The sequence below is a fragment of the Ranitomeya imitator genome, chromosome 5 (assembly GCF_032444005.1).
Source record: "Ranitomeya imitator isolate aRanImi1 chromosome 5, aRanImi1.pri, whole genome shotgun sequence".
In the NCBI taxonomy this organism is placed as follows: domain Eukaryota; kingdom Metazoa; phylum Chordata; class Amphibia; order Anura; family Dendrobatidae; genus Ranitomeya; species Ranitomeya imitator.
Window position 1 is genome coordinate 114,696,466 of NC_091286.1, and position 21,502 is coordinate 114,717,967.

General features: G+C 44.3%; 1 protein-coding gene across 1 annotated transcript in view; it reads right to left on the reverse strand.

The window, feature by feature from the left end:
* The window catches only part of CRIM1 (cysteine rich transmembrane BMP regulator 1), a 973,879-nt gene that overhangs the window by 509,482 nt on the left and 442,895 nt on the right, over positions 1 to 21,502 (reverse strand). Inside the window, exon 4 of the mRNA XM_069769103.1 lies at positions 404 to 524. Coding sequence (XP_069625204.1) covers positions 404 to 524 — 121 coding nt within the window. The remainder of the gene's footprint in view (positions 1 to 403; positions 525 to 21,502) is intronic.

Here is a 21,502-nt window from a genome sequence, read left to right on the forward strand (position 1 = left end):
ATTTCCTTTTAGTACTGGAACTGTTACAAATGAATAACAGTTCGACATGTGAACAGAGGCTACAATGTCTAGCTCGCAGAGGATTGTGGAATGGATATACTGTAACAAATTGCATCTTCCGTAATAATAATTCAGAGCAGGATTTGAACTTCTGAATGTCTTTTTGCCACGATTTTCAGAAACTTGTGTCAAATACAGTAATTTCGAGCTGACTTTTCACAACTGTAAGCAACAAAAACTGTGAGAATTCCAATAATTTAACTGAACACAGTGAATTATATTTTAAAGGTCTTTTTCTTTATATAAACTGACAAAAAAAGTTCTAGAATATGCTTTTCTCATTCTCCGCTACAAATGTAAAAGAATAGCAGAAACCTGCGTAAAGACGACTTTAAGGACAAACCTTGTGGGCAGAGTGCAGCATCCGTCGGCCGTCAGTCGCACTTGCGTTGAGTAGCTGTCTGACGGACACACCACCTGCTGGACCGGAGGACATTCCACCGTGCTGCAATCCACACTGAACACTTGAAGAGAACAAACATGGCTACTGTTAGCAGGAGCATCAGGCATTGTCACGTAAGCATCAGATGCAAAAGGGGAGCAATCAATCGAGCAAATAAAAGTTATTCATCGTGTAATGATTGCATATACAATGTCCACACTTTCTGCAGCAAATATTCATTTCTCAGGTTCTATGCTTGCAGTCATTCAGTAGGAAAGTTCATCGTTTCTTTTCAGCTGATACAGAGCTTTCTACCGTGATTGGCTGTGTAATCATCACATGACCAGGGCAAGTTTCTTATTGGACGACAGCACGAAAATCAAGAAACAAATTGAGACAAAGACTGTGACAGATGGAATATTGGATAACTGTGGAACTTTTCAACATAAAAGTGAAAAAAATATTTGCTGAAGCCATCATAGCATTTAAATAAAGAAAATAAATGGTTACAGACAATAATGCCGTCGTTTCCAAGATTCCTTTATTTCTACTGGCATCATGTAAGCTAAGCTTCAGTGAACATAGCTGAGATAAGTATACGCTGCGAATGGGAAATGATGCTAATGTTCTACGCTGAAAGAAAACTGCAAAGTCTGAGAACTTCCTAGCACAAAAGCAATATGAGGACAACCAGTGATCACTATCTGGGGACTCAGCAGCTGCTTGTCGAATAGTTGTTGGAGAGTTTTAGGCTACGTTCACATTTCCGTCGGTACGGGCCCGTCGCTATGTGTCGGGCAGACGTACCGATGGACGTTGTGAAATTACTGCAAGTCGTGGGCAGCGGATGCAGTTTTTCAACGCATCCGCTGCCCATTCTGCAGTCCGGGGAGGAGGGGGCGGAGTTACGGCCGCGCATGTGCGGTTGAAAATGGCGGACACGGCACACAAAAAAAGTTACATTGAACTTTTTTTGTGACGACGGTCCACCAAAACACGATGGATCCGTCGCTAATAAAAGTCTATGGGCAAAAAACGCATCCTGCGAGCACATTTGCCCAAAACGACGGATTGCAACGGAGGCCCCACGACGGAAGTGTGAAAGTAGCCTTAATGTGTGTACAAGACATTGCCTCCTTACAGGAAAAATATTGTACTCATTCATGAGAATCTCTTAAATATGTCATTTTAGCTTTAGGCAGACAAAACTTATCAATTTTTTTAAATTCTGTAGCTACCGTATTTACTTTTAGCAACTTCCTTAAGGTAGCCATATTGGAGACACACATTCTTCTACTGTCTAGAGTGCTTAGATATTGGGTATACATCCAGGATTTATTTTTCACTACCTGTGCTGCCCTTTAATTATAAACTAGGTGTGTGTGGTAAGGCATTACTAGGGATTTATAGTCACCTTTTATCCTACCTTGATTTTTGCTGTATTTGTACAGACACGCCTCTATAATTTTTTATACTTAGAGTGTTTCTGAGAGTTTTACATTTTATTCTTAAGGCCGGGGTCATACTTGCGAGTGCAATGCAAGAAACTTGCGTGAGTCTCTTGCATCAATACCCGGCACTCGGGACCGAAGTGTGTGGCTCCATGTATTTGTATGCAGCTGAACGCTCCGGCCCGAACCACCGGTGGCAGTGCCGAGTATTGATGTGAGAGACTCACGCGAGTTTCTCGCATTGCACTCGCAAGTGTGACCCCGGCCTAAAAGTTTTATTGTAGGGGCTTCTTCTCTTTTTGGTTGTTCTGTTTGTTATTGGGGCTCCACTTTATTTAATTATTTTTTTTTTTACACATACACACTCAAGACACACACACTGCATAAAATCAATATACACACACTTCACATACATACTGAATATATGCATGCTACACATACACTCAATATATACACACAAACTATATATACATACTAAATATATGCACACCATACATACTCAGTATACACACACTTCACATAAATACTCAATATACACACTCTACACATACTCAATATATACACACTACACATGCATGCTCAATATGGGCACACTAAACACACATACTCAATATCCACACCCTATACATAAATACTCAATATACACACTTAACATACTTACTCAATATACACACACTACACATTCATACTCAATATATGCACACTAGGACAAACATTCTATATACACACACAGCACATACATACTCAATATATACACACTACCCATACATAATATACATACTCTACAAATACTGTACATATTTAATATACACACACTACACATACATACTCAATGAAAACACATTACACATACTTAGCTCACCTACAGAGCTATTATAGTAGGGGGTGATGTGGCGATCAGAGCGTATGGTGCTCTTTGCGATCTCCTCCTAATCTTACTTCTGTTATTCCTGAAAGAACTGCTCTGTCTTTCTTGATACAACTGGTAAGACACTCTCGCTGTACTGACTTTCTGTAGTATAGATGAAAGCGGATGGTGTGGAGCGCAGGTCACCGAGAGAACCACAACCCTTTTACCTTACTGTATCTGGGGAAAGTGCCTCAACTGCCGTTTTTTTGGCTTTATCCAGCTTTATCCAGTACAGAATGACCACCGTTTACATATTAATCAACATTTCAGTCCGTTTGGAGATATCAACAAAGTCATTTAGACTTATAAGGCTCCTTTCACACTAGCGTCGGAATCTAGATTCCGACGCTAGCGTTTGCTGCATTGCACAATGGGTGCAGCGGATGCATTTTTCCGGCGCATCCGCTGCCCCATTGTAAGGTGCGGGGAGGTGGGGGCGGAGTTCCGGCCGCGCATGCGCGGTCGGAGATAGCGGTCCGTCAGGAGAAAAAAACGTTACATGTAGCGTTTTTTTCTCCCGACGGTCTGCAAAAGCACGACGCATCCGTCGCTCGACGGATGCGACGTGTGGCAATCCGTCGCAAATGCATCAGAAATGCAAGTCTATGGGGAAAAAACGCATCCTGCAAGCACTTTTGCAGGATGCGTTTTTTCTGCAAAACGACGCATTGTGACGGATTGCAGAAAACGCTAGTGTGAAAGTAGCCTTATTCTGACAACGTATTTTACATTCACAATGTATTGCAATTTATTTAATAACATCCCTAGTTTCAGATGTTTAGTGCACAGCAATAGATTATGCCGTAAATGTCTGATGGTGTTGAGACCTCCATTTATTGGATGAGTGAAGGTCTCTTTGCCCTCATCATGTCAGTTAAGTGGTCTGCAGCAGACAAATGGAGGGTACCAGATTCGAAGGTGGCAATTCGGAGGAGATAAAGGAAAGAGCCACACATATATCAAAACTTTTCTATCTGGTCTCTTTATATACCGTGATTTGTGAAAATGTTCAACGCCCTTGGTATTTTGAATGTTTTTCCTACCTTACAAAAGGGAATTTCCTTTTTTTTTTAAGGTTTGCATCAATTCATGTAAAGAACATGCCTACAACTGTTAACATTTGGTTGTCTTCTAATTATGATGCAAATAACAAATAAGATAAAATAACTTAAAACTTCAGTGTGTATAACTATTAACCCCCTAATCTCAGCACTTTGTAGAGCCTCCTTTTGCAATAACTAAAGCTGAAAGTCACTTTGGATAAATCTCTATGAGCTTTCCACATCTTGCTGCTGAGATTTTTTCGCATACCTCAAGGCAAAAACTGCTCCAACTCCTTCATGTTAGATGGTTTCCTCTGGTGATCAGAAACAACCTTTTTAGAAAACTCCAGTGATTGTCTTATCGCTTTCTCTAAAGGCCCCTTCACATTAAGCGACGCTGCAGCGATACCGACAACGATCCGGATCGCTGCAGCGTCGCTGTTTGGTCGCTGGAGAGCTGTCACACAGACAGCTCTCCAGCGACCAACGATCCCGAAGTCCCCGGGTAACCAGGGTAAACATCGGGTTACTAAGCGCAGGGCCGCGCTTAGTAACCCGATGTTTAACCTGGCTACCAGCGTAAAAGTAAAAAAAAACAAACACTACATACTTACCTACCGCTGTCTGTCCCCGGCGCTCTGCTTCTCTGCACTCCTCCTGTACTGGCTGTGAGCACAGCGGCCGGAAAGCAGAGCGGTGACGTCACCGCTCTGCTTTCCGGCTGACCGACGCTCACAGCCAGTGCAGGAGGAGTGCAGAGCACAGCGCCGGGGACAGACAGCGGTAGGTAAGTATGTAGTGTTTTTTTTTTTTTACTTTTACGCTGGTAACCAGGGTAAACATCGGGTTACTAAGCGCGGCCCTGCGCTTAGTTACCCGAGGTTTACCCTGGTTACCAGTGAAGACATCACTGGATCGGTGTCACACACGCCGATCCAGCGATGTCCACGGGAGATCCAGCGACGAAATAAAGTTCTGGACTTTGTTCAGCGACCAACGATCTTCCAGGAGGGGCCTGATCGTTGGTCGCTGTCACACAGAACGATTTCCTTAACAATATCGTTGCTACGTCACAAAAAGCAACGATATCGTTAACGATATCGCTATGTGTGAAGGTACCTTAACAGCATGTCCTTCCTCTATCTGAAACTGAACCTGTCAAAAACTGATCTCCTTGTTTTTCCTCCCTGTGTGGTTCCACCATTACTCCCAAGCAACTTGCCCGCTGCCTTGGGGTCATACTTGATTCCGAGCTTTCATTCACCCTCCACATCCGATCACTGGCTCGCTCTTCTTATCTGCATCTCAAAAACATTTCTAGAATTCGCTACTTTCTTACTTTCGACTCTGCAAAAACTCTTACTGATTCTCTTATTCATTCTCTTCTGGACTATTGTAACTCTCTACTAAACTGATGTTTCTACCTTGTGCCAGTCATTACACTGGTTACCCATCCACTCTAGAATCCAGTACAAACTTATTACCCTCATCCACAAAGCACTCCATGGCTCAGCGCCACCGTAAATCTCCTCCCTGGTCTCAGCCTACCACCCTACCCGTGCTCTCTGTTCTGCTAATGATCTCAGGTTAACAGCCTCAATAATCAGAACCTCCCACTCCCGTCTCCAAGACTTTTCACGTGATGCACCAATTCTTTGGAATGCACTACCCAGGTTAATACGATTAATCCCCAGTCCACACAGTTTTAAGAGCGCCCTAAAAAACACATTTGTTCTGACTGGCCTACCGCCTCAACGCATTAACCTAATTATCTCTGTGTGGCCCATTCAAAAAAACTGAAACCATAATCAGGTTCCTCGCATCATGTTCTCATACGCTCTATGCATTTAATAACCCTCTGTGTCTGTACTGTTACATACACTGTGTGCAGAATTATTAGGCGAGTTGTATTTTAGAGGATTATTTTTATTATTGATCAACAACTATGTTCTCAATCAACGCAAAAGACTCATAAATATCAAAGCTTAATATTTTCATAAGTTGGAGTGTTTTTTAGATTTTGCTATTTTAGGAGGATATCTGTTTCTGCAGGTAACTATTACTGTGCAGAATTATTAGGCAACTTAATAAAAACCAAATATATTCCCATCGCACTTGTTTATTTTCACCAGGTAAACCAATATAACTGCACAAAATTTAGAAATAAACATTTCTGACATGCAAAAAAAAAACCCAAAAAAATTAGTGACCAATATAGCCACTTTTCTTTATGATGACACTCAGCAGCCTTCCATCCATAGATTCTGTCAGTTGCTTGATCTGTTTACAATCAACATTGCGTGCAGCAGCCACCACAGCCTCCCAGACACTGTTCCGAGAGGTGTACTGTTTTCCCTCCCTGTAGATCTCACATTTTATGAGGGACCACAGGTTCTCTATGGGGTTCAGATCAGGTGAACAAGGGGGCTATGTCATTATTTTTTCTTCTTTGAGACCTTTACTGGCCAGCCACGCTGTGGAGTAGTTGGAGGCATGTGAGTGAGCATTGTCCTGCATGAAAATCAGGTTTTTCTTGAACGATACCGACTTCTTCCTGTACCACTGCTTGAAGAAGTTGTCTTCCAGAAACTGGCAGTAGGTCTGGGAGTTGAGCTTCACTCCATCCTCAACCCGAAAAGGTCCGACAAGTTAATCTTTGATGATACCAGCCCATACCAGTACCCCACCTCCACCTTGCTGGCGTCTGAGTCGGAGTGGAGCTCTCTGCCCTTTGCTGATCCAGCCTCTGGCCCATCAAGAGTCACTCTCATTTCATCAGTCCATAAAACCTTTGAAAAGTCAGTCTTAAGATATTTCTTGGCCCAGTCTTCACGTTTTATGTTAAGTTTCTTGTTCAAAGGTGGTAATTTTTCAGCCTTCCTTACCTTGGCCATGTCCCTGAGTATCGCACACCTTGTGCTTTTTGTTACTCCAGTAACGTTGCAGCTCTGAAATATGGCAAAACTGGTGACAAATGGCATCTTGGCAGCTTCAAGCTTGATTTTCTTTAATTCATGGGCAGTTATTTTGCGCCTTTTTTGCCCAACACGCTTCTTGTGACCTTGTTGGTTATTTGCCATGAAACGCTTGATTGTTCGGTGTTCACGCTCCAAAGTTTGGCAATTTCAAGACTGCTGCATCCCTCTGCAAGACATCTCACAATTTTGGACTTTTCAGAGCCTGTCAAATCTCTCTTCTGACCCATTTTGCCAAAGGAAATGAAGTTGCCTAATAATTAAGCACACCTTTATAGGGTTTTGATCTCATTAGACAACACCCCTCCTCATTACAGAGATGCACATCACCTGATTTACTTAATTGGTAGTTGGCTCTCAAGCCTGAACAGCTTGGAGTAGGACAACATGTATAAAAAGTATCATGTGATCAAAATACAACTTGCCTAATAATTCTGCACACAGTGTATTTAGGATGTTAACTGGTTCATGCAGCTTTACATGAACACCCGATTCTTACACTATGGCTGGTCCAAACAACGAAAGCAATTGTTACCATCCACCTCTCGTGTGTCACGATCCAATTTTGGATTGTGGCAGATCTGTTTGCTTCTGTTTAATACCTTTTTTTCCTTTTTGGTCGTCGGGGTTAATGCAGGTTTTCCTCCTCTGGTGGCCGCTCATGGTATTGCATTGCCTCTGGCTCAGCTGATGTTTGTAGTGACCACTTCCTCCATCCTTTAAAAGGTTACCTGGTTCATCAGCTGTCGGTATTAGTTCATTCTGCAGCGACCAAGCCAGGAGTAGGAGCTAGCTGTGAGCTGATGTTCTACTGCTGTGTCCGTTTCATCTGGTGTTTCTTCCTGCTGTGCTGTGCTTTGCAGCTTTAAGCTAAGTCTGGTTTTTCTTTTCCTTTTCAGTTTTGGTGATATTTTTAATCTGGTGCAGTTTACCTCTCTTGGGGGTGGAGGGGGTCACTTATAGGGTCTGCACAGGAGACAGGGATACGCTGGCGGCTTGGGCCTCCTAACTTTCATAGGTACCCCCGAGATAAGGGAAAGTCAGGGTCCCTTATAGTGGCAGGGACAGGTGCGGGTTCCAATACGCCGTCCTGCCCCTTTAACGCCATATCGGCGTGACATTAACACCGACCTTACATTATTTCTGGTGAGCCATGGATCAAATGCAGGCTTTTGCCCAACTGCTTCAGACCCTCACCGATGAGTTTAAGGGGCTGCGTGGTGAGGTGGTGCAGCAGCTGCAGCAGTTGGTGGGCTTTTGGGCTTCGGCCCAGGTTCATGCTCAACCTGAGCCCAAGTTATCTCTTCCTGACAGGTTCCCTGGTGGGAGAGATACATTTTTTGTTTTTAAGGAGGCCTGTAAGTTATACTTCAGGCTCTGCCCTCGTTCATCAGGGAGTGAGGAACAACGGGTGGGAATCATAGTTTCCCTTCTTAAGGGTGTTTGTTATGACCTGGTGGTTAAGAGGCCACACTGAAATGACCTGGTGGCTAAAACGCAACATGGAACGAGCTCTGAGAAGGTGGTATCTCTACTGACCGCAGTCCCTAATCCTAACAACACAACTAGAAATAGCCGTGGGATGTTCCTGACACTCCCTAGACACCTCGTCACAGCCTAAGATATAACTACCCCTAAAGAAGGAAATAGAAAGCTATCTTGCCTCAGAGAAACCCCCAAAAGGAAAGATAGCCCCCCACAAATATTGACTGTGAAAGGAGAGGGAAATGACGAACACAGAAATGAAATTAGAATTCAGCAAAGGGGAGGCCAATACTAAACTAGATAGACAGAGAGCAAAGGATACTGTGCGGTCAGTATTAAAAACTACAAAATCCATGCAGAGTTTACAAAAATGAACTCCACACCGACTCACGGTGTGGAGGGTCAAATCTGCTTTCCCAGAGCTTCCAGCTAGCCTAAATAAGACATAGTGACAAGCTGGACAAAAGAGACAAAATGCAAAGCAATAGAGTCCAAACAAATGGACAAACAAACTAGCAAAACTTATCTTTTGCAGACAAGGACTGGCCATATGAGAAATCCAAGGGAAGAATCAAATCCAACCAAGAACATTGACAGCAGGCATGGACTAAAGCCCAGAGCAAGTTTAAATAACAAACCCAGGCAAGGCGATTAGTGAAGGCAGCTGCTACAGCTACCTAACGGAGCAGCAGTTCCACTCGAAACCACCAGAGGGAGCCCAAGGGCAGAACTCGCAAACATACCATTAGCAACCGCAGGAGGGAGCTCCAGAACGGAACTCACAACAGGTGATCCCCAATCCTGGGCCTTCTCCCTGCTGACCGGTTCTCCATCTCTAAAGGTCAGTGGACAAGTTTTTGCAGCTCTGGCACTGGTATATGGTGACCCGGACGGCGTCTCCTTGGCGGAATCCCGACTCCGCAAGATTAAGCAGGGGGCTCGGCCGGCGGAGGAGTACTGTTCAGAATTCAGGAGGTGGGCCACTGACACACAGTGGAATGACCCTGCCCTTAGGAGCCATTTTGTGCAGGGTCTGTCCCCTAGGTTGCAAGATACTCTAGTACAGTACGCCGCTCCCAAGTCATTGGAGGCCGCCATGTCCCTTGCCATCCGGGTGGATAGACATTTGAGGGAGAGGCATACACCAAATGTGCCCCCGGTAGTCCTTGCTAGGGAGGAGGACACACCTGATCAGGTGGACGAACCCATGCAGCTGGGAGGAGTTGCTTCCCAAACAGGCTTGTCTGGGGTTCGCCGTGGTGTGGGGGCATGTTTTTACTGTGGGCAGACTGATCATTTTATCAATGTCTGCCCAGCTCGCGCCAAGATGCCTGTTCCATCTAAAAAGCCGCATCCCCCTGGTTGTGTGGAAGGAAGCGACCAGGGAGAGTATATTTCTTCCATTTTCTGATCTCAGTGTACCTTACCTGCTGAGGTGGTTGTTGGTGAGGTAACTGAGAATGTTCCGGTACTCGTGGACAGTGGAGCAGGAGTCAATCTGGTGGATGCTCATTTTGTCCAGACCCATGGCCTGAGGTGTAGAACACTAACTAAACCTCTAAGTGTTCAGGCCATTGACTCCATACCACTCAGCCAGGGGTGGGTGTCCCAAGTCGTGGATGATATACACCTGCGTATAGGGACTCATCATGAGGAGTTCCTGTCGTGCTACGTCTTGGGGGGAATACCTACACCCATTGTTTTAGGACTCCCTTGGTTGAGTAAACATAACCCGGTCATTGACTGGCGGTCCAGAGAGGTAGTCAGCTGGGGTCAGTTGTGTAAGGACTGCTGTCCAGGAGCTACGATCTATGCCGTCCTTCTACAAACTACCCCTTCTTCTCCTGTGGGGGCTGTAGAGGTGTTTGAAGGGAGTAGGGGCAAGACTCTACCCTCATTACATTCTAACTCGGTATGTCAGAGACCTCTTAGGAGGAGGGGTCGGAGGAGGGTGGTGGGTCCCTCGGTGCATAGTGGGGGAGTGAGTTTGGTGACACAGGGGGATGCCTCTGTTGTCGGTTCTATAAAGAGTTCACCATCTTGTGGCAGACGCATGCGTGAAAATAAACGTCCAGGTCCGGACCTGTGTGTGAATGATTATGTATGGGTGTCCACCAAAAATATCAGGTGGAAGTATGGAACTGGAAACTGGAGTTCGAGGGTAATCAGGCCATATGCTTGGCATAGGTGGTTTTCCTTTATTGGATGTTTTCCTTTATTGGATGCTGCCCTTCCCTTGGTTGTTCCTTCCCGGGGAAAGGCCTGGCTATTCACTGCCTGCGTTGAGAAACACGTGATGGTGTCTCCACAGCCCCTCTACATGCATTTGCATATTTGGGGGCAGTGTTCTGCATCACTGCATTGAGAAACACGTGATGGTGTCTCCGTGGTGTTGGATGTTTTGGTCTCCACGAGGTGAATCATCCGTGCCTTTATAAACTTTCTACTAGGCACTGCTCCTGATAGCCAGTTTCCTACTCCACACTGATGAGGGGCAAAAACCCCGAAACAGCTGTCTGTGGATGGATACCATGCTTGGCATAGGTGGTTTTCCTTTATTGGATGTTTTCCTTTATTGGATGCTGCCCTTTCCTTGGTTATTCCTTCCCGGGGAAAGGCCTGGCCATTCACTGCCTGCGTTGAGAAACACGTGATGGTGTCTCAGCGGTGTTGGATGTTTTGGTCTCCACGAGGTCAATCATCCGTGCCTTTATAAGCTGCCTCAGATCCACGGGTTAAGGACTTACCGTATCAAGAACCATACAAAGGATTTTTACGGATATTGTCAGCGCTGCTGAACAACTGGAAATCTCTATGTATTGATGAAAAGGAATGGTGGTTTTATTCAATGTGTTTCGAAGTCTATATATGACTTCTTCCTCAGGAAATACCACACACATATCCATATGTGTCACCATTGTATGGAGACCTCTGCTTGTCATGCCAACCCATCAGTAACATGCGATCACATGCGTGGTCACCGACGGGAGGGATTTCCGACTTGCTTGCCGGAAGTGCAAGTTAAATGCCGCTGTCAGAGAATGACAGTGGCATTTAACTAGTTAACAGCTGCGGGTGGATTGAGATTCCACACGCGGATGTGGCGGTCACATGTCTGCTGTATATATCAGCTGTCATGTGCCCAGAAAGGTGCGGGCTCCGATGCGGAGCACCAAACAGGGAGAGTCCGAGATCAGTGTACTATTACATCTGATGTCGGAAAGGGGTTAATTCCTGGGCTGAGAATTTTGGTGGGTGGCAGGTTTGTTGCCGTACCATGTTCTTTCCATTTAGAGATAACAAATTTGATGGTGCTTCGGGGGATCATCAGAGATTGGGATTTTTTTTTTGTTATAACCCAACCCTGACTTGTTCTTCTCAACACCTTGACTTGCTTGGAGATCTCCTTGGTCTTCATGGTGTTTGGTTACTGGTTCCTCTTGCTACCTGGCGTTGAGGCCTCTGTGGCCTTTCAGAAAAGGTAAAGTGTACAGTGGGGCAAAAAAGTATTTAGTCAGTCAGCAATAGTGCAAGTTCCACCACTTAAAAAGATGAGAGGCGTCTGTAATTTACATTATAGGTAGACCTCAACTATGGGAGACAAACTGAGAAAAAAAAATCCAGAAAATCACATTGTCTGTTTTTTTATCATTTTATTTGCATATTATGGTGGAAAATAAGTATTTGGTCAGAAACACACAATCAAGATTTCTGGCTCTCACAGACCTGTAACTTCTTCTTTAAGAGTCTCCTCTTTCCTCCACTCATTACCTGTAGTAATGGCACCTGTTTAAACTTGTTATCAGTATAAAAAGACACCTGTGCACACCCTCAAACAGTCTGACTCCAAACTCCACTATGGTGAAGACCAAAGAGCTGTCAAAGGACACCAGAAACAAAATTGTAGCCCTGCACCAGGCTGGGAAGACTGAATCTGCAATAGCCAACCAGCTTGGAGTGAAGAAATCAACAGTGGGAGCAATAATTAGAAAATGGAAGACATACAAGACCACTGATAATCTCCCTCGATCTGGGGCTCCACGCAAAATCCCACCCCGTGGGGTCAGAATGATCACAAGAACGGTGAGCAAAAATCCAAGAACCACGCGGGGGACCTAGTGAATGAACTGCAGAGAGCTCGGACCAATGTAACAAGGCCTACCATAAGTAACACACTACGCCACCATGGACTCAGATCCTGCAGTGCCAGACGTGTCCCACTGTTTAAGCCAGTACATGTCCGGGCCCGTCTGAAGTTTGCTAGAGAGCATTTGGATGATCCAGAGGAGTTTTGGGAGAATGTCCTATGGTCTGATGAAACCAAACTGGAACTGTTTGGTAGAAACACAACTTGTCGTGTTTGGAGGAAAAAGAATACTGAGTTGCATCCATCAAACACCATACCTACTGTAAAGCATGGTGGTGGAAACATCATGCTTTGGGGCTGTTTCTCTGCAAAGGGGCCAGGACGACTGATCCGGGTACATGAAAGAATGAATGGGGCCATGTATTGTGAGATTTTGAGTGCAAACCTCCTTCCATCAGCAAGGGCATTGAAGATGAAACGTGGCTGGGTCTTTCAACAAGACAATGATCCAAAGCACACCGCCAGGGCAACGAAGGAGTGGCTTCGTAAGAAGCATTTCAAGGTCCTGGAGTGGCCTAGCCAGTCTCCAGATCTCAACCCTGTAGAAAACCTTTGGAGGGAGTTGAAAGTCCGTGTTGCCAAGCGAAAAGCCAAAAACATCACTGCTCTAGAGGAGATCTGCATGGAGGAATGGGCCAACATACCAACAACAGTGTGTGGCAACCTTGTGAAGACTTACAGAAAACGTTTGACCTCTGTCATTGCCAACAAAGAATATATTACAAAGTATTGAGATGAAATTTTGTTTCTGACCAAATACTTATTTTCCACCATAATATGCAAATAAAATGTTAAAAAAACAGACAATGTGATTTTCTGGATTTTTTTTTATCAGTTTGTCTCCCATAGTTGAGGTCTACCTATGATGTAAATTACAGACGCCTCTCATCTTTTTAAGTGGTGGAACTTGCACTATTGCTGACTGACTAAATACTTTTTTGCCCCACTGTATATACTGACAGCCATGTGACACTTTGATTGCACACAGGTGGACTTCCTTTCACTAAGCATGTGACATATGAAGATTATTGCTAGCACTAGAAATTTTAAGGGGTTTCATCACAAAAGGGGTGAATACATATGCACATGCAAATTTGTATTTATTTGATCCCATAAATTTATGCCTATATTTTCTCACTTCACTTCACCAACTTAGACTATTTAGTGCTGATGCATTAGACACAAATTGGATTACAAAAATATTTAAACAAAGGTTGTAACATAACAAAATAAGTAAAAAGCCAAGTGGGAGGCTATATTTTGTAGGCACTCCTTGAATGTCAGAATTGTGAATACTTCCTTAATGAATTTCAAAAGACAGAGAGCACTATATATTATTATTAGTGATGAGCGAGTATACTCGTTGGTAGGGTGGTCTCCGAGCATTTGTAACTGCTCGGAGATTTAGTTTCTGTTGCCTCAGCTGCATGATTCACAGCTGATAGACAGCTTGAATACACGTGGGGATTCCCTAACAACCAGGCAACCCCCACATGTACTCAGGCAGGCTAGAAGCCGTAAATCATGCAGCTGTGTCAACAAAAACTAAATCTCTGAGCAGTCACAAATACTCGGAGATCATCCGAGCAACGAGTACACTTACTCATCACTAATTATTATGTATTTTCCTCACTATATTATATATATATATATATATATATATATATATATATATATTATATATATATATACATATATATATATATATATATATTATATATATATATATATATATACACAGTTAGGGCCAGAAATATTTGGACAGTGACACAATTTTCGCGAGTTGGGTTCTGCATGCCACCACATTGGATTTGAAATGAAACCTCTACAACAGAATTCAAGTGCAGATTGTAACGTTTAATTTGAAGGGTTGAACAAAAATATCTGATAGAAAATGTAGGAATTGTACACATTTCTTTACAAACACTCCACATTTTAGGAGGTCAAAAGTAATTGGACAAATAAACATAACCCAAACAAAATATTTTTATTTTCAATATTTTGTTGCAAATCCTTTGGAGGCAATCACTGCCTTAAGTCTGGAACCCATGGACATCACCAAACGCTGGGTTTCCTTCTTCTTAATGCTTTGCCAGGCCTTCACAGCCGCAGCCTTCAGGTCTTGCTTGTTTGTGGGTCTTTCCGTCTTAAGTCTGGATTTGAGCAAGTGAAATGCATGCTCAATTGGGTTTAGATCTGGAGATTGACTTGGCCATTGCAGAATGTTCCACTTTTTGGCACTCATGAACTCCTGGGTAGCTTTGGCTGTATGCTTGGGGTCATTGTCCATCTGTACTATGAAGCGCCGTCCAATCAACTTTGCAGCATTTGTCTGCTCTTATGTCATCAATAAACACAAGTGACCCAGTGCCATTGAAAGCCATGCATGCCCATGCCATCACGTTGCCTCCACCATGTTTTACAGAGGATGTGGTGTGCCTTGGATCATGTGCCGTTCCCTTTCTTCTCCAAACTTTTTTCTTCCCATCATTCTGGTACAGGTTGATCTTTGTCTCATCTGTCCATAGAATACTTTTCCAGAACTGAGCTGGCTTCTTGAGGTGTTTTTCTGCAAATTTAACTCTGGCCTGTCTATTTTTGGTATTGATGAATGGTTTGCATCTAGATGTGAACCCTTTGTATTTACTGTCATGGAATCTTCTCTTTACTGTTGACTTAGAGACAGATACACCTACTTCACTGAGAGTGTTCTGGACTTCAGTTGATGTTGTGAACGGGTTCTTCTTCACCAAATTAAGTATGCGGCGATCAGCCACCACTGTTGTCATCCGTGGACGCCCAGGCCTTTTTGAGTTCCCAAGCTCACCAGTCAATTCCTTTTTTCTCAGAATGTACCCAACTGTTGATTTTGCTACTCCAAGCATGTCTGCTATCTCTCTGATGGATTTTTTCTTTTTTTTCAGCCTCAGGATGTTCTGCTTCACCTCAATTGAGAGTTCCTTTGACCGCATGTTGTCTGCTCACAGCAACAGCTTCCAAATGCAAAACCACACACCTTGAATCCACCCCTGACCTTTTAACTACTTCATTGATTACAGGTTAACGAGGGAGGCGCCTTCAGAGTTAATTGCAGCCCTTAGAGTCCATTGTCCAATTACTTTTGGTCCCTTGAAAAAGAGGACGCTATGCATTACAGAGCTATGATTCCTAAACCCTTTCTCCGATTTGGATGTGGAAACTATCATATTGCAGCTGGGAGTGTGCACTTTCAGCCCATATTATATATATAATTGTATTTCTGAACATGTTTTTGTAAACAGCTTAAATAACAAAACTTGTGTCACTGTCCAAATATTTCTGGCCCTAACTGTACATATATATATATATATATCTAATATATAAAGCTGAATGTGTGTATGTATGTATGTATGTATGTGTGTATGTCCGGGATTGGCATATGCACCGTCGCAGCTACAGCCACACGTCTGGATCCCGAGAGCGTCATAGGCTATGTTGTGAGGTGAAATTTTAACCCCCCGCTTTCCAATTCACCAAACAATTTTGCCCCTATCTACATAATGGGGAAAAAGTGAAAGGAAAAGTGTTGGAGGCAAATTGACAGCTGCCAGATGTGAACAAGGGGGACTTAAAGAGTGAGAGCGATGGCGCCAAAAAGTATATACCGTACAGTTGCTAAGGTGGGGCCCCGACATGGGATACTCACCACACACGGGGATATGAACGCACACACAAAAGGCGCCACACACTACCACGTGCTTGAACACATATACCACCCTCAGCACACATTTCACCACACATACACCAACCTCGCCACATAAAAGTCGAAACACAAAAGTCGCCGCTGAAAACTTGCCACGCGCAAAACTCGCCACATGCAAAACTAGGCTCATGCAAAACTCGCCACACGTGCAAAACTCACCTCATGGAAAACTCGCCACATGCAAAACTTGCACACGCGGAAAAATTGCCACATGCAAAAGTTGCCTCACACAAAACTTGCACATACTCAAAACGCACCACACATAAAACTCACCACGCGCAAAACTCGCCATGCGCAAAACTTGCTGCACACAACTTGCTACACTAACCTGTCACATGCAACTCGACACACAAAAAGTTGCTACACGCATGTTGCCACACAAAACTCATCTCACAAAAGTCGCTACATGCATGTCGCCACATGCAACTCAACACACACAACTTGACACTTGAAACTCGCCCTAAAACACACACAAGTCTGGTATTATCCTTCAAAAATAAAAATCTGATTAATAAGCAGACAAACTACAAGAGCAACAAATGTACCATATAGGAAATATGGCAGCTGTCAGTCACATGACCTGTCTATTATGTGTATGCGTGAGCTAATATATACTGCCAGGGGGGAGGGCTTCCTGTTGGCTGGGGATTTATCAGGCTGCCAATTTAGCTTACAAATACTGAGGTAAAAATACTGACTAAATAACGTGTGAACGCAGTCTAATACAGGAGGAGATGATACACAGATATATACTATATACACAGGGGTGAACCTAGCCTCTCTGCTGCCTGAGGCGAACGGAGAAATGGCGCCCCCCCTTCCCCCCCCCCCCCCCACACACACACAGTCCCTGCTGGAAGGGGGGCGGGAACTTGACCCCGGAGTTTTATAAAAAAAAAACCTAGCAGCGCAAATCCAGTTACCGTATATACTCGAGTATAAGCCAACCAGAGTATAGGCCGACCCCCTAATTTTGCCACAAAAAACTGGGAAAACGTAATGACTCAAGTATAAGCCTAGGGTGGAAAATGCAGCAGCTACCAGTAAATTTCAAAAGTAAAAATAGATACCAATAAAAGTAAAATTAATTGAGACATCAGTAGGTTAAGTGTTTTTGAATATCCATATTGAATCAGGAGCCCCATATAATGCTCCATAAAGTTTGATGGGCCCCATTAGATGCTCCATATTAAAATATGCCCCATATAATCCTGCATAAAGGGTAATAAGGGCCCCATAAGATGCTCCATAGAGATATTTGCCCTATATAGTGCTGCACAAGCGCTGTGGCCCCATAAGATGCTCCGTACAGCCACTTGCCCCTTATAGTGCTGCACAAATGTTATGGCCCCATAAGATGCTCCATATAGTCACTTGCCCCTTATAGTGCTGCACAAGTGTTATGGCCCCAAAAGATGCTCCGCACAGTCACTTGCCCCTTATAGTGCTGCACAAGTGTTATGGCCCCATAAGATGCTCCGTACAGCCACTTGCCCCATATGCTTTTGCTGCGATAAAAAAAAAAATCGCATACTCACCTCTCTTCGCTCAGGACCCCCGGCACAGGCAATATTTACCTGCTCCTCGTGCGGCTCCGTCTTCTGCACTGACGTTCAGCAGAGGGCACGCACTGACTACGTCACCGCACCCTCTAACCTGAGCGTCACTGCCAGAGGACGCTGAAGACGGAGCCGCACTGGAACAAGGAGAGGTAAATATCGTGCCACGCAGCGCTCCCCCTCCCCGTATGCTCACCTGCTCCTGGCACTGCGTTCTCTATGGGAGGTGGAGCCGCATATTCATTTCTGTAATGAGCGGTACCAAGTGACCGCTCAGTGCAGGAAGAATCTGCAGCGCTGGAAGAAGCAGGGACGTGCAGGGACCACGCCGGGAGTAGGTGAGTATAATTACATAATTACCCATAAATATACCGTACATACATACACACAGATACACATACATATACCGTATATGCAAACACTCACATATACCGTACATACACACAGATACACAAATATATACTGTCATACATACATGTACTATACATACACACACGCATATACCGTACATACACACATACCGTACACACACATACCGTACACACATACCGTACATACATATACTGTACACACAGATACACATACCGTCATACATACACGCATATACCGTTCATACACATAGATACACATACATATACTGTACATACACACAGATACACATACCGTCATACATACACGCATATACCGTACATAAACATGCATATACCGTACATGCATTCAGGTACACATACTTGTACCGTACATACATATCCAGATATATACACAAAGTATACACATACCGTACACACAGACATACACATATACTGTACATACATGCACATAAACATTGTTTATACATATAAATATATCTCACATACAGATACACACATATTATACACACAGACATACACATATAATGTACATGCATACACAGATACACACAGAAGCATACACATAGATACACACACACTGTACATACACAGATGCACACACACATACATACATATACAAGCATATACATACATACTAATCTTGTACAGGTGATAGAGAAGCCTTGGAGGAGGGCAGTTCAGCTGGAGAGGGCTGCAGAACTCACTGTGGGGGATGGGGCACAGAGCAGACTGATAACAGCCCCTGGTGCTGCTGTGCTGTCCCGTGCAGTGAGCTCCTCCCCCATCTCTTCACAGTGAGGACGGAGATGCTGCAGCCTGCTGGGGACAGAACAGTGGAGGAAAAAGACACACTGTAAGTCCTGCTCTTCCTCCACTGCTGTCCCTGTGTGCTGTGCGGTGGGGCCCCTGTTGTGAATTCTGTGGCCAAGCTCCCTCCTGTGGTCGAGAGTGGTACTTCGGCTGGTTCTGTCTATGAGCTTCCTTTGGTGGATGAGAGTGGTACTGCGGCTTCTGAGTTTCCTTCCTCAGGTGATGAGGTTAAGTCGTTAGGTGCTGCTCTATTTAACTCCACCTGGTGCTTTGATCCTGGCCTCCAGTCAATGTTCTAGTATTGGTCTTGCTTCCTCCTGGATCGTTCCTGTGGCCTGTCTATCCTGCATAAGCTAAGTTTTGCTTGTGTTATTTTTGCTTGCTATTTTTTCTGTCCAGTTTGCTTTATTGGTTTTTCTTGCTTGCTGGAAGCTCTGAGACGCAGAGGGAGCACCTCCGTACCGTTAGTCGGTGCGGAGGGTCTTTTTGCCCCTCTGCGTGGTTGTTTGTAGGTTTTTGTGTTGACCGCAAAGCTATCTTTCCTATCCTCGGTCTATTCAGTAAGTCGGGCCTCACTTTGCTAAATCTATTTCATCTCTGTGTTTGTATTTTCATCTTACTCACAGTCATTATATGTGGGGCGCTGCCTTTTCCTTTGGGGAATTTCTCTGAGGCAAAGTAGGCTTATTTTTCTATCTTCAGGGCTAGTTAGTTTCTCATGCTGTGCCGAGTTGCATAGGGAGTGTTAGGCGCAATCCACGGCTACCTCTAGTGTGGTGTGTTAGGATTAGGGATTGCGGTCAGCAGAGTTCCCACGTCCACGTCTCAGAGCTCGTCCTTTGTTTTTGGTAATTGTCAGTTCACTTTGTGTGCTCTGAACTTCAATGTCCATTGTGGTTCTGAATTACCTGTTCACAATAGTACTGGAGGCCCAAAGTACTAATGCTTCTCAATAGAGGGAAAAGAGAAGTTCTGAGACCATTTTTTTTTCTTTGCACTGTGTTCTGTCTTTCTTTTCCCCTTTACATCAGGGTGGTTCAGAACACAAGTGTGGACATGGACATTCAAGGTCTGTTCTCTTTGATGGATAATCTCACTATAAATGTACAGAATATTCAAGATTTAGTGGTTCAGAATCCTTATTTTAAAAATAATTGTAAACTATTTCTGGCTTTGAAACCCCGCTCCTCTGGTGACCCAGTACAACAAGTTAAGATCATTATTTCTTTATTACGTGGCGCCCTCAAGACTGGGCATTTTCCCTTGCGCCAGGAGATCCTGCATTATGTAATATTGATGCGTTTTTTCTGGCGCTCGGATTGCTGTACGACGAACCTAATTCAGTGGATCAGGCAGAGAAATATTTGCTGGCTCTGTGTCAGGGTCAGGATGAGATAGAGATTTATTGTCAGAAGTTTAGAAAGTGGTCCGTGCTCACTCAATGGAATGAATGTGCGCTGGCAGCTATTTTCAGAAAGGGTCTCTCTGAAGCCCTTAAGGATGTCATGGTTGGATTTCCTATGCCTGCTGGTCTGAATGAGTCTATGTCTTTGGCCATTCAGATCGGTTGACGCTTGCGCGAGCGTAAATCTGTGCACCATTTGGCGGTATTATCTGAGCATGAACCTGAGCCTATGCAGTGCGATAGGACTTTGACCAGAGCTGAAAGGCAAGAACACAGACGTCAGAATGGGCTGTGTTTCTACTGTGGTGATTCAACTCATGCTAACTCCGATTGTCCTAAGCGCACTAAGCGGTTCGCTAGGTCTGCCACCATTGGTACGGTACAGTCGAAATTTCTTTTGTCCGTTACTTTGATCTGCTCTTTGTCTTCCTATTCTGTCATGCCATTTGTGGATTCAGGCGCTGCCCTGAATTTGATGGACTTGGAGTTTGCTAGGCGCTGTGGGTTTGTCTTGGAGCCCTTGCCGTGTCCTATTCCATTGAGAGGAATTGATGCTACGCCTTTGGCCAAGAATAAGCCTCAGTATTGGACCCAGCTGACCATGTGCATGGCTCCTGCGCACCAGGAGGATATTCGCTTTCTGGTGTTGCATAATCTGCATGATGTGGTCGTGTTGGGGTTGCCATGGCTACAAGTCCCTAACCCAGTATTAGATTGGAAATCAATGTCTGTGTCCAGCTGGGGTTGTCAGGGGGTACATGGTGATTTTCCATCTCTGTCTATCTCATCATCCACCCCTTCTGAGGTCCCAGAGTTCTTGTCTGATTACCGGGATGTATTCGATGAGCCCAAGTCCAATGCCCTACCTCCGCATAGGGATTGTGATTGTGCTATCGATTTGATTCCTGGTAGTAAATTTCCTAAGGGTCGACTGTTTAATTTATCTATACCTGAGCACGCCGCTATGCGGAGTTACATGAAGGAGTCTTTGGAGAAGGGTCATATTCGCCCGTCATCGTCGCCATTGGGAGCAGGGTTCTTTTTTGTGGCCAAGAAGGATGGTTCGCTGAGACCTTGTATTGATTACCGCCTTCTAAATAAAATTACGGTCAAATTTCAGTACCCCTTGCCGCTGCTGTCTGATTTGTTTGCTCGGATTAAG